General features: G+C 44.4%; 1 protein-coding gene across 2 annotated transcripts in view; it reads right to left on the bottom strand.

The window, feature by feature from the left end:
• Positions 1-15303: 15303 nt before the first annotated feature.
• Positions 15304-16800, bottom strand: part of ACVR1 (activin A receptor type 1) — a 67953-nt gene continuing 66456 nt past the window's right edge. For both annotated transcript variants that reach the window (XM_040603750.1, XM_040603749.1), the window contains exon 10: positions 15304-16565. In XM_040603750.1, the coding sequence (XP_040459684.1) occupies positions 16465-16565 (101 nt within the window). In that variant the 3' untranslated portion in view covers positions 15304-16464. The remainder of the gene's footprint in view (positions 16566-16800) is intronic.

Below are 16800 nucleotides of genomic sequence, written 5' to 3'. Positions count from 1 at the left end.
CCACAACCTGCTTTTGAAAGAAAAAGCAGACCTAACTGAATGATTTCCAAACATGCCAAGGGAGGAGTGCCCAGCTGTGTGGAAATAAGACCAGTGATGGAAGTTTTCACCTTCGAGTGGGGAAGCCGGGCTCGGTTCCCCCTGCAGCAGAAGCTGCCCAAGGGATGCGCCCAGGGAGCGGGCACCGACCAGCCGAGGCAGGCGCATGGTCTCCTCTTCCCTTTCCCTCCTCTGAGCGCACGGGCCGTGGCTTGGCGTGCTGGCCCAGAGCACCAGGGCTGCCTGCTTAAAGCGATCCGGCCCACCGGCCCCTGAGCCCAGCTCAGCGGGGCTTGTTCGCTCCGCTGTTGTGGGTTTGCTCCGTGGATTTCATGATGTGTTTATCTCAACTAACACGCTCACATTAATACTACTCAACCTGTGTTTCTGCATTACTCTTCCACGAGCAAAAATCATTTGACTAAATGCTTTTAGAAGAAAACAAATTAACCTACACCAGTTAGAGGTTACATTTCTGAGTATATCCTGTATGAGTACAGCAAAGATGAAATCCAAGTGGTCTAGGATTTTAGACCATTAAATTAGCCATTAAATAAGACCCAAAAAAAAGCTGCTCTTCTACAACTTCTTTTCTTTTTAAATTGTTATCCAAACACATCCAGGGAAGGTATTCAGAACTCCGTGTCACCCCATCATCAGTTAAATACAATGGGAATTACAACATTTTATTACAATTAAGTCCAACATGTTGATGATTTCATAGCAAACTCTATAGGTGTATGTAATATCATACTGAATAATGTAATATCATACTCAAACATATCATGGCAGCATGTTATATACCTTACTGCTTTACAAATAATGGAGAGGGATTAGAAAATACATGCTAAGATCTAATTAAAAAAAAAAAAGCCATCCAGGTTCAGGCATCAAAGCAGTAAAATAGAGGAAAAATTTGCAACTCTTTCCCTTCTGAAAGCATAGAGTTAGTAACTGCTCTCTGGCTACAGCTTGCCAAACACCTGTTAAGCCATACGTTACCTTCATGCAGGTAAGGTATCCCAGCTTGCTCATGGCCATGGCATGAGAGAATGTCAACATCCTCACCAACACCTAGCTACTGCTCATCTTTCTGACAGAATCAGATAAACATTAACAACGCAGTCCTCGGCAAATCCTTGCTTTCTCTCTCTTTGAAGATTATCAACTAAAACGAGTTTATAATTAACACTTTTTAAGTGTTTAAGTTGAAAAGGAACACTAATTATCAACTCCTGATTACTACTACCCTCTCCCTTTGTTTCTATCTTGTTATTAACAGCCTGGGTTGCTCACATTGGTAACTTCTCTGAAGCATCGCAGCAACAGAAGTGCTCCATGTTCTCATCAGCAACGCCAAAATCAGACTCCATTTGTCCTAATTAGTTTGTCCTTAGTGTACCATGGGGTTTATTAGAGTAAAATTTGTGAATGTTAATGTTTGTTCAGTTTGATCTTCAGAAAGGCAAAGTGCCTGACCTTGTGTTGAAGTTAATGGGAGCTCAGGTTATAAACAGCTAAACCCACTTATCCTGTATGTACCACCTACAAGAAATCACAAAATTAGTATTGGACATACTTCTACCAGAGATTTGGTATCGTTAACCCTCGTTCTTCCATTACACAAATATAGAGGGGCTACTACATCATCTAAAGAGGACAATGCAGAACCATAGTTTTTATTAACAGTCCATGAAGATGTCAGTCTGTAATTGTCTGTTCCTGCCCCCCCCCCCCTCCCCATTGCAACAGGTTTTTAGCTCTATCTGCATTATTCCTTGAATAACACAGATACTGAGGGTTTTTTCAAGCATTATTTTGTTCTACATCCTGGATTTCAGGTTGGGCTGTTTTGTTTTTTAGTATCTCCTTTCTTTCTCACACCTGCTATCACAATTGCATTTTTTTGGAGAATCCGTAAGATATCAACACCGAAATGATGAAACTCCCACAGTAAGTCTCCCATTTTAACTATTTATTGTAGCAACCTTAATCCCTTCCTTCCTATTTCTCCCTCTCCACCATCCCTAGTAAAATATGGGCATAAGTTTACCTTTACTCACTGATACAGGAGGCATCTTGTAGTTTAACAGATCTAGTCCAAGAAATGCTACCTACAATTGATGTGTTATCAAACAGAAAACTCTAATCAAATCTACTCCTTCCAGAAAGTGAGGCCTGGTCTCAAACACATTGTCAAGCAACCACATATATAATGAGCACCCTAGAAATTCATAGTGAATTATTTCTTTCATATCTATTATTATTATATATCAATTATTTGCAACCAGTGGGCATTTTTTGTTGCAGCACCCTTAGTCACAGAGATAGGAATATGAAGTGCCTTATTACTACTATGTTATTCAGCTGCTAAATTCTACATGACTTCTCCTTTATAAATCTGACAGCAACTTCTGTCAATAACTTTATTTATTGTTTGGACCAAATCTAACCAAAAACGTCAGCCTGAGATGCTGCACAAAGATTGCAAGACTGTTCTCCAACTCTATCAATGGGACACTATGGTTACATAGTTTATTAATGATGAGGAGCCACATGACTAACTCGATATCAGACTATTATAAACCCAAGAAGTCAATTTAAAAGCCAGAACCTTCATCCTCATCGAGTACCTTATTCAGGTGTGGGAGAAGGGTTTCTAAGGTTTGCTCAGGGGTCTGGGGGTGCAGGTTGGTGTGAGCGATGCTCTACTGTTGTCTAGTGCCAGTTTTTAAATCCAGTCCACTTTTATCCTTGTTTGCAATTTTTACACTGCAAGGAATCTCTAAACTCGTACCCTTGTACTCTTGCCATACAAAGACAGCAGCTACATGGAAATCATGTGGGATTATCTGCATGCAGCAAAGAAAATCACACCAGCGGGTGGTCCATCAGAGCAGGCATGGTAGCTGATGATGATGCAAGTGAGAGCAGCAGAGCTGAAGGAAAAACTGTAAATGCATGTGAGTGCAGTTTTTCTGACTTCAGAAGTCCTATCCCTGACCAAGATAATCCTATCCTCCGGGCTATTTCATGGAGGAGTGAACACAGGACACAACACTCAAGCAGCACCAGCTTGCCTGAAATTTAAGAAGATTAATTGAAGCCTTACCCCCTCCAGGCTTCTTACTTTTTATGACAGTTCTCATCCCAACTTTTTTCCTTCTCCCCAGCAATCTTCTATCCCCAGTTCAATATAACATTTTTAGGGTGAGGAGATTCACTGAAAATTATCACTTACCTCAATATGCTCCATTTCATAATGTTTTTATCTTCACATCTTTACAAGACCTGGGTGGGCATCAGGAGCAGCAGACACAAGTGGATGATAACTAAAACCAAAATAATTTTTAAAAGGAAGTGCTCACATAAGATATCCTACTTATCAAAATTAGAACTTTTTGGCCTGCAAACAATACTTAAAAAAAAACCAACAAACCAACCAAAAAAAACCCCACATGAATAGCCCAGACAGGCCCCACCAACGCACCTTAAAGGACAGAAATGCATCCCCCGCCGCTGCCCATTACACGCTGCGCTGCAGTGGCGCAGCCCCTTCCTGAGGCTCCCTGCTCTGCCCCTCACCCCCTGTAAGCATTTCTCCTTGCTCAGAACCTGCTGAACCTAAAACGAGCGCTATATTTTCCTTCCAAGTGCCTTGGAGCACCCACATGGCGGGGGGTAATTACTACCTACAGTCAAGGATGCAAAAAGTTGAAAAATTTGCCAAAGAAAATGGTTAGCTAGAAATTGTATTTCCTCTTCTATCACAATACCAACTAACAAGGTAACATCTGTAATGTCAGTGCCGTGGAACCCTGCACAAGATACGGTAAATTACTTTTAATACACAGATGACAAATTACATGAAAAAAACTTATTAAAACAATAAAGAGATTTTTGGGGGAGGGAAAGCCAACCAGTCTTTCTTTTTCTGGTTGGAGTTATGATAGAATACTGATGATGCATTAAGGCAAGAAAGTTTCAGTGAAATATATACTGCAAATCTAGTTCCCCTAAAGGGTACAGCAAAAATTCCACCCAAACTGAAGAGAATTTATCCATCTTAATGTAACATCGACCAGCCTGAGCAAGTGGGAATACAGGCTGCATCTATCCAACGCCCCCTCTCCAAGAGATTATATTACTTTATACGTGTTGTTTCACACAATTTTATATACATGTATATACAGTTAGAAAACTGGTTTTGTTCATATCACACATTGGGAGTGAAGAAATACCATGACAAAACTGATACACCTGTTAATTATTGCAGCTCGTCCTAAGGGATTTCAGACTGTTCAGTGAACAGTGACCACCACACTGCCGAAGGCTGGATGCGTCCCGTCAGCGCCCAGGGGTTCAGCAGGCGGCTTCATTTTAGAAGAGATTTGCTGAGCTCAGGAAGAGATGCCAGCCACCCAATAACTGCACAATAACTGGTGCCTTTGGCCCAAGTAAGATACCTTGTCTGGGACAGGAGGTCTGATCCTTTGGCAGGCATGACGTCAAGGAGAACAGAGGGAAAGTTCTCTGAAGCTGGCGCCAGGCACAAGCCTGCCCCACTCTTCTGGACAACATTTGTTCTACCGTTTTGGACACATTTCATCAATAGAAGATAAGTTTAAACACCAATTAAGTACTGGTTTGGAGACACAAACTATGTATAAATATATAAATATATATATGTATTTATATTTTTTATGTATACACATACACACACATAAGTACATATATATACACATACACACAGATATATATAAAAGAATGCTAGTAGGGTAATGGATTGATAGACTGGATAATTCCAATGATTGAAGACTTGTTTATGAAAAGCAACATTGCAGATGCTTGCGTGCCAAAGCTGGAATTTTTGATTTGGGACCTCAATACATATCTATTAGAAATGTTAAGGCACGTTGATACAAATCAAACCATATCACTTAGGCTATGGATACTGGTGGTATATTTAAGGATCTGACAAGTTCTTCCATTTCCCCCCATGTTTATATTTGTATTTACAAAAGAAAGGTAGTATGTCAGAACACTAATCATGCTGCTTTATCATACCTATCAGGTCAAATGCTCTATCCAGCTTGTTCACACATCACGTGGCAATTGCCATGTGATAACTATCATTGTTATCTGTTTTAAACAAGGCCCCCTTCACATGATTTAATATTGATAATGCTGTGTGTCTTCAAAACGCACTTGAGACCTTTTGTTTCCATCTAGCCCATTAAAAACTAATTGCCTGGGCAATTCATGAGCTATTATGCTGTGTAGTATATGATGCCTGTGAAATCTGGAACAATGTATTTCAAATCATCTGTTAGATTTTAACCTTCTGCTTCAATAGGTTTCATGTAAACAAATGGCATTATGAGTATAGCTATTATTGATACAGAATTACAAGCCGCTTCCATTTGTAAATTGGTTTGAAACTGAGTTTAAAACAAACAAAAAAGCCCCAACAAACCCACACTGAACCCGATCGTATTCTCTCAACCTTTTTCTCCACTTTGTGCTCTGTGTATCTCCAGCCCCCAGCCTCAGCCACTGTTTGGGAAGTACCTAAGGTTACTACAGTATGTAATACAGTCCACTGCTAATATGTACATGTACATGCCTTTTCACAAAGCTCGTGTGATGCACGTTGTCCTGTTTTATTCCTTCAAGGGTTACCAATACTGCTTAACTCTACAGCCATGAATTTGGTGAACTGTTTGAGATGCAAAAGGAGTAGAAAATAGAACAACCTGTATTTAAATTGAACTTCCGTAATTTAAAAGTAGAAATCTCTATGTATATTTTTATCAGAGTAGGGGTAAGAATGAAAAGCAGCGAGCGCCCTCCCTCCTCCTGCCACCTCCCAGCACCGCTGCTCCGGGGTTTGCTCGTGCAGGTGCTCGAAGCGGCTCCTGCTGAAACCCCCTGAGCTGAGGCAGCAGGCACTGTTAATGGGCCAAAGTCGCTATTAACGGGGGGTGGGGGTGGGGTGTGTGTGCACTGATTGAAACAGCACTTCAGGACCTACTGAAGAGCACACTTCAGGGCACAGAGTAGGAGGCGAGCCAGGTATTCTCATCTTCCTGTGTTTCTAGAGCACTATGTGACTTGCAAGTTTGGGTCCCCAGTGCAAGTTTGAGTCCCCAGTGATCCAGGATCGCTGATCTTTCACCCTTTGTCTCTAATCTTCATCAGGTCTTTGACACACTAAATGCCAGTGAAAAACAAAAGAACAACAAAACAAAGGATGGAGGAAACAAAAAAACCACCACACTTTGAGGCTATTGTGAGGCTAATGTGCTCCCAAATTCGATGTTTGCATGGCATGGTTCATAGTAGGGCAGAAATAGTGTATCCTGGGGATTTAAGAGCCCTTGGAAATGGGTAACACTATAAAAACATTTGCCAACTGGAAGTACTTCTAGGGTTGGCTGGAAAACAAGAATTTTGTTTTGTAATTTGTTTTGCTCCACATCAGGACAAAACTAAGACCTATTGAAATTTTCTGCAAACAAAACAGAACAAAATCCACAGACATCCTGGAAGAGCTGGCAGGTCAGTACCTACCACTTACCTTGGTCCTCCGCATCCCAGGTCAGTGCCCAGCTGCAGACCCATCTTGCAGTCTGCCTCCCTCCCACTCTGTTCACCCAGAAATGCTATGAAACCTTCCAAAAACTCCCATCAGAATGATACGTCCCTGCAGAAACATTATATTGTTGACCGTGGCAATTAGAAAAAGAGTCAACAAATTCTCCAAACTGTTCCAAGAACCATTTTACAATTCTTTAAGTCGCTCCCCTCCCAATGCTGCTTTCTACAGCTCTGAAATCTATTAGGGAGTAGCCCATAATCCTATTTACAAGTTCGTATTAGTCTCAGTGGGTGCCTTTTTGATGAGGAGAGTAATAATGGAACTTCTCAGAACACTTTAGCAATATTCAGACACAAGAAGCGTCCAAAGAGTGAGCATTAGCATAATTAAAAAGCTGCCTCTTTGATGGGACTGCCTCCTCAGCTCCTTACCTCAGTCCTCGGGATGCCCAGCAGTGTCCTCCTAGCGCCAGCCCAGCGGTGACCATGCCACCTCCTCCTCACCCGCTCTTGCTTTCCTCTTCCTCCTCCTCGTGATGCTGCCGGTGCTGAGGCAGCGGTCACTGGAGGGGAGGTGGCGGCAAAGCCCAGCACGACAAAGCTGCCAACTCGGGCACTTGGTCCCGGCTCCCGCAGAGGTGAGCGAGCAGCACGAGCCCAGCCCAGCTCTGAGCCTCTGCTCTGCATTGTGCCCAACCTAGGACAGCAAGGGCTTGGCCTTACATCCACAAACCACCAGCGAAAAGCCCAGGCACAGAGGCCACTGCCTGGAGGAGGACGGTTGCTAGAGGTGCTCCTGAAACGGCGTCCTCATCAGCCATTGCCGTATGGGTGCGGACAAGAACACAAGTTTGCCATCCCGCAGCTCCATGACACTAACCCTGGGCTGGGGATCAGGCCAGGGTGTGCTGGGCACCAGGGCTTAGGCAGTGAGCCTCCTGTGGGGAGCTCCTGGTGACCCATTTTGGAACCATCTCCCTGGGGAAGCGGGAGGAGAAGAGATCCACCAGAAATAGCAAAAGGAAAACTGGACCATCTGCTGGGAACTGCTGCAGACAGCCAAAGGAACAAAGGGCAGGAGTAAAGGCCAGAGCCCTTTCCCTAAATGCTTCCATTTTAATTCCAGATCCTTGTAAAACAGAGCAGAAGACACAATATTGAATTCTGTGAAGTTTCTCAAGTAATTTTTTAAAAAGGTGCTTGCAGAGAAAATACAATTTAAGATCATCTCATTTCAGTGAGCAATTAGAAACAGTAAAATACCTTTCTTTTTTTACTGTTATCAGCATTCTTTCTCCTAACGAAGGTGGGTAGTCATGTATTTTAAATACACACAGAATCTCATTACAAGCAACTTGACATAGTGAATTCATCATTTTTCAGCCTGTTTTCAGTGTAAATTGAAATACAAACTTGAACTCTGGCCATAGTGTCGATCGATCATACACTTTAAGCATTACGTTGTCTCAAGCGTATGTCCAGTGCTTGAGCTCCTGTCAGAACACACCGCTGCTTGCGTTCGACGCTTCTTAAACAGCTGTTTAAGCTAAAAACCAGCTGTTGTGTATGACAAATATTAAGCTGTTTTTAACTCCATGCATTAAAGACTACAAGATCCACATACAGTAAATAACCAAACAAGGATAGATGAGTAGACAAAAGGCATCATTTTCCCCTCCTTATTTTGCAGCTTCTTCGTACACTAAGTTATGGTAAGCTTTGCTTTGCTAGCAGTTTGGCTATCATTATAAACTGTGCTTGAGACCTCTCAATGCCTTCTATTTTAGAGCGTAAGCTAAAGATATGTTCTCTTTCTTGGAGGTAGACAATGTAATGCCATAGCTACATTTGCTTCAGAATAAAATTCCTGGCTAGCACCCAACAGTTCGCTATCCCCACCACCACCTTCGGCAGGTATTGCATTTTAAGGCTCCAGGTTTACAGGAAAACGTTCCCAGAATGAAGAGAGATCTATGCCGTGAATCTGAAATATTTATGGTATTTGGGGTAGGGAGTTTTTTTGGGTGGTGAAAGATGAAGAGAACTGCTGTGGAGACCTATGGGGGAAGAGGCTGGTGTGATATGAAGTCTGTAAGTCAGCCATCAAGCTGATTCATAACCTTTTACAATCAAAAGAGTAAGCTGGCTGCGAGTTTTAATGTCGTTAACAAAACCCCTCAGCCTGGCTAAGTCTGATTGCCTTCTGGCGCGGCCCTCCACAGCTGACGCACGGCTTCTCCCTGAGCCCGCAAGGAGACAGAGCAGCTCCCGGCGGTGAGAGGGGGGTGGGCACGGTCAGAGGCGCTGCCCCCCAGACACCGTCCCTCCGCAGGGACCGCTCTTGGGAAAGCACGGAGGGGGAGCTGGGAGCGGCGGCAGAGGGGGTCTTCAGCACCCAGGGCCGGGAAGGGGCTGCGCGGGGAGCAGGGCGCGATGGACGCTGGCACAAGACGCGAGGTGCCCACCGCAGCAGCCAGCCCACCGCAGCCGTCCCGCCTGCGCTGGCTGGATCGGCAGCAGCCGGGAAGGAGCGGGCACCTCCAGCTGCTACACATCCCCGAGGCCGGGGCGCCGGGCAGCGCGGGGCCGAGCCTGGGCAGACCCTCCCCGGCAGCAGCAGAGCCGCCCCCACGGCACCTCCAGGGCTCGGTGGGATCTCGACGCTCCAGGACATCACCCCAGCTTATTTAAGCTGTCTGCTGCGGGTGTGGGCAAGCGCAGCACTCAGCAAAACTTCCCAGTACTGCAGACACCTGTGCAATCGTTCCCGTCAATGAAACCCGTAACACGCACCCTGTTCCCACCCACGGCAATGAAGCTCCCTGGGCTCCCACAGACACCCGCACCAAGGACACTGGGCACGCTGCGCCTGACCAGCAGCTCCCGACACAGGTCCCACACCCCGCTGAGTTACCACAGTGTGTTTAAGGGCTCTCACTGCAGTTAAGTGATTAGAAAAACATCAAAAACGGGTAAAATCCCCAACTCACTCTTGAGGTTAGATCTTGATTTTTCAGTTCTACACTGACAAAAGATGAAAATTGCAGCCTTACTCCACAAAGGCAGACCAGTATCCTTAAATTGGTAGAAAGAAGCAACCATGAAGTGCAGCATTAAGTTAGGAACTGCCGTGAAAGCAGTGCAGTACCGCCACCAGCACACCCTCTGCCTCTTCCTCCCTTCCCTGAAGTACTGCCTCACAACAGTTAATCAGGTCAGAGCATGCTGGCTCCTTCTATATGCTGTGAAAGCCACCAAAGGAAAAAAAAAAAAATTAAAGCTCTCCAAGATGCCTACGGGAAGAAGAAAAATAAGCTGTTGAAGCTGAATGCAGCACCAGCTCTTCATTTTTTGAAAGGAACAGATTTTAGCATAGTAACACACACATGGAGCTGCTAAAACCGATGCTGGTATCTGAATGTTGTTGATTTTAGGAGTTCAGGGCTTCTGTGACAGTGAAAACCCTCAGTCATTGCACTGGAAAAGGCAGGCAGTGTTTTGGTGGGGACTGCAGTTGGAAAGACAAATTGGTAATTATTGATGTTGGGTAATATTTAAAATCCACCTCACATCATCTGTGCATCAGCTGTTCCATCACTCACGCAGTTCACAAAGATGAAAAACCCTGGGGCAAAACCCTCAGCCCACGTCGAGGCGCGCACTGGAGCCCCATAACAGTGGCTGCCTGCCCAGGAGGACCGAGTCACTTTTTTGGGATGCTTCCCCCTCTTCGTCCCGGCATGGCTCGTCCTGCACCCCCCGGTGAGCGCTTGGCTCCATCCCCTCCGCCTGGCTCCTGCCGAGTGTGAGCCTGCCCCACGCCAGGGCCGGGGGAAAGCACAGCCCAGGAGGGCTGCACAGCACCCTCCGCGCAGTCACGGAGATAAGGTAGGAACGTTTTGGTCAAGAACAAGCAGAGATGTTTATTAGATCTGTAAGTATAAAGAGAGACCTGAGGAGCTACGCCAGACTGGAGGACAGGACACGTACACCAGCTCTCGCGCTGCTCTGCCAGGGCTGCACCCCCAGGTTGAGACACATTGCTGGGACAAACGCCACTACACACAGAGCAACACACAGTAACAACTGTGGTGGAAAGGGGGGAGTTTGTTTTTTTGTTTGTTTTGTTTTTTAAAATCAACAACCAAAAAAACCCCAACAACTATGTCTCCCAAGTCTGGCAGCTGGCAGGCACTTTGGTGTATCATTACAGGCCACCATCCCCAAGAGGACCATGTGCCTGGACCTCTAAGCAGTCTGGCTGGTACACAACAGGGTGATCCTGTGAGCAGATGTCCCAAACACCCCTTGGAAGATCCCTTTTGCAGACTCCACACAGATCTCCATCACGCAGGATCTGGAGGTAGCAAGATGAGTCCATTAACCAGTGAGAAACCACACTTTCCACAGAGAAGGTTCCAGCTTCTCCTCCGCGATACCAGAGGTCCCTCTAGCAGCCTCTCTTCCACCGTGACGGGCTGAGACTGACGTAAAACACGTACGACTGCACTTTGCTTTTCCTGGCACACTTTGGCTTGCATCTTGGCACAGTTTCTTGGTTCAGGCACTAGAAGCGTGGTGGGTTTTTTCCTTCCAACTGGGGATAAAGCAAATGTGCTATTCCCAGGTGAGAGCATGTCACAGTACACCATTAACTCTGCATTTGATAAAATGCTTACTTTTCCCACACAAATCTTAGCTTTAAAATGTAAAAAGGTATTCTGTTGTTGAGAAAGATTTAACTTCTCTCTATATAAATGGAACAGCAGCTGTAATGTCTTTGTTTCAACTCTCCAATGCCAACCACTATGCCAAGGCTGATCTTTTTGCACAGCAGACATTTTGCCCCGCAGGGAAGATAACTCCTCCTTGTCCCTCCCTGTCAAAACAGTTTAATCCAGGTAAATAAAAAAATTCTGGAAAGCGTGATATGGATTTTTCAGGAAAAACTCCAGCACAGGAGAGCCCACAAGGAAAGTTACAGACAAGTGGGAGGAAGCAGTCAGTGACTTCCCTACAGCAACACTAACTTTGAGTCACTGGCCTGAGGCTACTTGAGGCAGCCATCCCCAGGACAACTGTCAGAGTGCAGTATATTCCTACCAGCAGTAAACAAGCCTTCTGCATCTGAGAAAGAGAAATCCAAACAAAAAGCAACCCCCCACCCCCCAAATCTAAAGTACCTCTGCTTTTCGCCTAGCCTCCCTCCTGTAACTGGCAGGTGGTCATACCTATCAACAGGATAGCCGTATCAGTGCTACTCATGCATTGATGAATCATTTTATTTATTTTTTTATATTGCCAGGCCTCCTCTTCCCAGGGCTCTAATACACAGCCAGGCACTGTTCAAATGACAGCACGCCAGATCCATACTGGCTCTGCCAGTGCAAATCCGCCAGACACATGAATAATTCAACTTCAACCATGGAACTGCTTGTGCCATCTCCATAGTAATAAATGCAGCGACACCCTTAATGCAGCAGATTATATATAAGCATTCCAAATCTCTTTAGAAGATTAGATTTTATGGGGGTATTAAGGAACATCAAGTAATAAGCATGCTGGAAAAATAGCGTGGGAGGTGGGGGTGTCATCTTCACAAACATCACTTGGAAACCCTCCCCACTGCCCAAGCCTTGACACCTTGAAGGGAAAAGCAGCAACACGTTTTTGCCTATAACTGTCCAGACACTTGAAAATGAGGTTAAATAACACAGACCACGGATAACCCTTCACTGGCTATCACCGAGTTCTTCCTTCCCTGCTCCCAGGCACACCACCCTGCAGTTCAAGAGGACTGCTGAGAATGCTGCTATTTCTGCTGTTCTTTGAAAGCATGGACCCTGACTACCCTCAGTAGCAACTATACATTAGAAAAGCACAGTGCTGAATGACCTATCCCTAAAATCAAGGGATAAGAAATTGCTATGAAATTACTTCTTAGTTATTTTCCACTCAATTTTCTCGATTCAAGTTTGTCAAATAGTCACCTAATTAAAAAAAAAACAAACAACTAGTTAACATTTCAAACAGTTCAGTCAAAGTCTGGATCAAAAATACTTCATCAGCACAGCATGAATGCAAATTTTGTTCAAAATAATCCCTGCACATTTTCATACGCAAAAGGAAGCTACTAGCAGCAGCACCAATGAAAATGACCTTGTCTAGCACACTGATGAGTGCCTAGCAGTCACAGCACTGAACGGACTTTTTTTACCCTGCTGATAGCTTGCCTGGATAATCTTCTTTACCTAACATGAGATATATGGGGTACTGGGATGGGTTTATGGTTTGTGTTTTTATCCTTTAGTTGGGTTATCCCCTGTGTGTCCAGGGAAGGGCAATGGAGCTGGGGCAGGGTCTGGGGCACGAGCCTGATGGGGGGCGGCTGGGGGAGCTGGGGGGTTCAGCCTGGAGAGGAGGGGGCTCGGGGGGGCCTGATCGCTCCCTACAGCTCCCTGGAAGGGGGCTGCAGCCAGGGGGGTCGGGCTCTGCTCCCAGGTAACAAGCGACAGGACCAGAGGGAACGGCCTCAAGTGCACCGGGGCAGGGTCAGACTGGGCACTGGGGAACATTTCTTCATGGAAAGGGTGGTCAGGCACTGGGACAGGCTGCCCAGGGGGAGGTGGGGTCACCATCCCTGAGGATATTTAAAAGACACGTAGATGTGGTGCTGAAAGACATGGCTTTGTGATGGGCTTGGCATTGGTTGGACTTAAAGACCTTAAAGGTCTTTTCCAACCTAAACGATTCCGTAGTTTTGTGCCTTATAGACAGGGAGAGCCAAGACTCCGGTTTTAATTCACACTGAAGTTCCACAGTCAAGTCTTGATCCAAACTCAGGAGAGGCCAGTGATTCCCAGAGTCCAGCCCTGGAGAACTGTGCGCTTCCTTGCTGCAGGGCCTGCATCCTGCAGCATCCCAACCAGTCCTAGCACAGCTAACAGACTGGTACCCAGTGCTGCAATTAGAAAATTCTGATCTTCAGAGACAGCAGAATAAACAGCTATTGGATATACTGAGCTGCTTCCAACCTGAAGTCACGTTGATCTTACATACATGGTACTTTTCAGAAGATGCTACAATGCAGAGAAGTGATGGATCAAGCATTTAACCATAACCATCTTCCCTAATATCTAGTAAGATGAGCATTTGAGAAAACCACTGCAAATCAAGCCATCATGGCCAGATTTTTTATGAATTATCTGCATGACAGATTGTCTCTCTCCTCCAACACCTGTACTGGAAAAGGTTGGAGATGTGAAAATCCAAAGTAAAAAAACAAAACCAATCAACCTAACCAGCCACTTTAAATGCACATTGCACACTGAACAGTCACCTCTGGCTCCAACCCTGTCCACCGGTAGCTACCTCCCCTCTCACCCTCCACGGTCCAGATGTCCCTGGCTATCCCCCTTGCTAAGCACCGCAGCAGCCTGGGACCTCTGCAAGAGGTTGCCTCGCTTCCCATTTTAAATACTGATGCCCCTTCCATCACAAATACATGTGAAAGGGGTATCTACGTGTGTGCACCTAGAACTAAAGAACTTCAGGCAATACTCTGTATCAGAAATAATCACTAAATACAGCTACTCATTTTGCAGGTTTAACTGTCACTAGTTGCTTCCATTCATACAGCATCTTCAATCCATCAGACAGATTCACCCGAGTCATTGCTGAAATACTGCCCCCCCTGGGCTGCAGTTATTTAACAGTCAGCCCAGTCTGCCTCACATACACAAACCAGTTTAAAGCAAACTGGAACGTATTCAGGCAACTGACCATTTGACTCCTTAATAAAACCTAACAATAAAACCTAACCAGATCCTGCTTTTCCTATGTTTTTTGCAGCAGTGGATCTGCTCAGTCTCATCAAGTATTATTAACAGACCTGGCAACTGGCATCAGTGCCGTTTGCTCTGCAGAGCTATTGTACCACGCAGTCTCTTAGCCCCACGCAGTACCTACCCCACAAACCTGGGTGTTATTTCTGCACCAAAAATGCAGAAAAAGAAAGGCATACCACTTGGCCAGAGTAGGACAAGGAAGCCTGGGGCCGGGAAGGAAAAGTTACAGAGATAAAGGAGAGCAGGATCTGGCAGACTTAAAGCACAGAAGGGAACTTCAGAGAAATTTTTTAACCCAGAGAGGAAACAAGTCTGAATAGCTAATTACTATCCAGGTCCTTGAGATCACCCGGAGGATTTCAAGCCCACGAATAAAGGAGTTCTTTTCCAAGGATGAAAGGGCACTGTCACTTCCTAGCCACTACTCCACTTGGCATAACAAATTAGCTGAGAGTATCAAGAGGTACAGGCAATGTAAAAGAGCTCTCTTCGTACAAAGCTGACTCGTTCCCCCTAAGGCTAGGGCATAACACACATCCCCTGCAAGACATGCTCTAGGAGGTCTGCACGAACACAGCTGATGTCACGTCCAAGGAAAGTACACCAGTTCCCTGCTGTACTATTTTGGGATCCAGTTCAGCACAGGAAAAAACCACCCAGACAAACAACTGTTAACAGCCTCAGTACCTTGGTGTTCTACTCAGTATTGACCTGGACAAACTCTACGCACCTGCAAGCATATGCCTGGAGATACCCACTGCTGCATTAGTATACCTTCGTTACTAATAGGCAGTAAGAGAACTAAAACACTCTTTCATTTGACTTGAAAACGTTCTATTTAATTTATACAAATAACTACTAAATAGAAAAAGTAGATTAAAACAAAATAGTTATTTTTCTGGCAGAGTTTAAATGCATATTATATAGCTTAGAAGAAATAAAATGCATTTTCCCCACAGCATTCATGACCTAAAGTTCTAGTTAATTCCTCCATTGCGTTCCTTTTCTAGATCGGTAAGATTCTAGACACAATGTCATGTGGGTAATGGCTATATATATGTTCCGTATTCAAACTGAAAATATGTTACAGACCACACACCTACAAATGTGAAGCACTTAAAATGTGACTATCAAGTTGTAATATGATAATACAGAAAACAATTTATGTTTCAGGTTATATTGTGTTACAAAAACATCTGTGTAAGAATTCATGAAAGAGGCCACATAAAAATAAGCTTTAACTTTATGCACTTATTTTACAGTTTAAAAAACTGGCAAGTGCACTAGTAATAAATAATTTGCAAGTTTTGTATAAACGAGAAATTCCTAATGTTCAGCATTATTGTAAACATCAGTACACATGTAAAATGCAGCTAAAATCTGACAGTTACATTTTCAGTTTACCAATTTCCTATTATTCAGGCATAGATCAATGTAGTATACAGCCAATCATATTTTTGGCAAGTCATGTCATTAAAATTAACAGTGACAGTGCAAGTAAGGAATGCAAAGAATTCCTAGTGCAATAAAGAAGAGAAGCACAGGCAATATTGCTGATTAAAATTTACCACTTCCATGTGTTCACCCTGGGAGTGATTAGGAGAATTAAAAAAAAAAAAAAAAAGAAAAAAAAAAGGAAAAAGCTGTTCAAAGCCATTAATTAATGCCCTGATCTTGTCTTAGGATTTCTCTGTCTTCCTTCAGGCCACTACCTTTGCAACAGTACATCCAGCGTGAGTCTTTATAGCTTGACCATTTGTGAAATGCCCATTGTAGTCACTGAGCAAAGTCCATATGGTTCCGATGTCTCCCACACAGATGGCTTGGTAAGAACTTCTGCCTCTATAAGTAGCCACATGGGGACCAATCGTATAAACTGTCTGGCCAGACTACTTCTGAACCAGACAAATGCCTTCCTACCAGGAGAGCACCACGAGAAGAAGGTCAACAGTCAGCTTTCAGTTTATCTAAGGAATTATCAATTTTGGTCAAAGTCTTTTTGATTCGCAGGGCTGTTAGTCTGGCTGATGGATTTTGATACCAGCATTCTTTCATCAACTTGGCAAGTGATGTTAATGTCTGGGAAAAAGATTAAAACACACAAAACACACATGTAAGTCCACAAGTAACAAGCCAAGAAAGCACTTCATTGGGTGAAGCACCAACACAATAAGGTTTTATGGCCTTATCAATACTAGTTTTCAGAGCCTACAGACAGTTTATTGCTATCTAGCAAATACACAGCTTTTAAGTGTTGAAAAAAGAAAAAAAGTTTCACGTTTGGTTAAATCAAGGGAATTTGGTTAAATCAAGG

The sequence above is a fragment of the Falco naumanni genome, chromosome 8, assembly GCF_017639655.2.
Source record: "Falco naumanni isolate bFalNau1 chromosome 8, bFalNau1.pat, whole genome shotgun sequence".
NCBI classification, from domain to species: domain Eukaryota; kingdom Metazoa; phylum Chordata; class Aves; order Falconiformes; family Falconidae; genus Falco; species Falco naumanni.
Note: the sequence above shows the minus strand (reverse complement) of the source record. Positions and strands in the feature narration are given on the sequence as shown.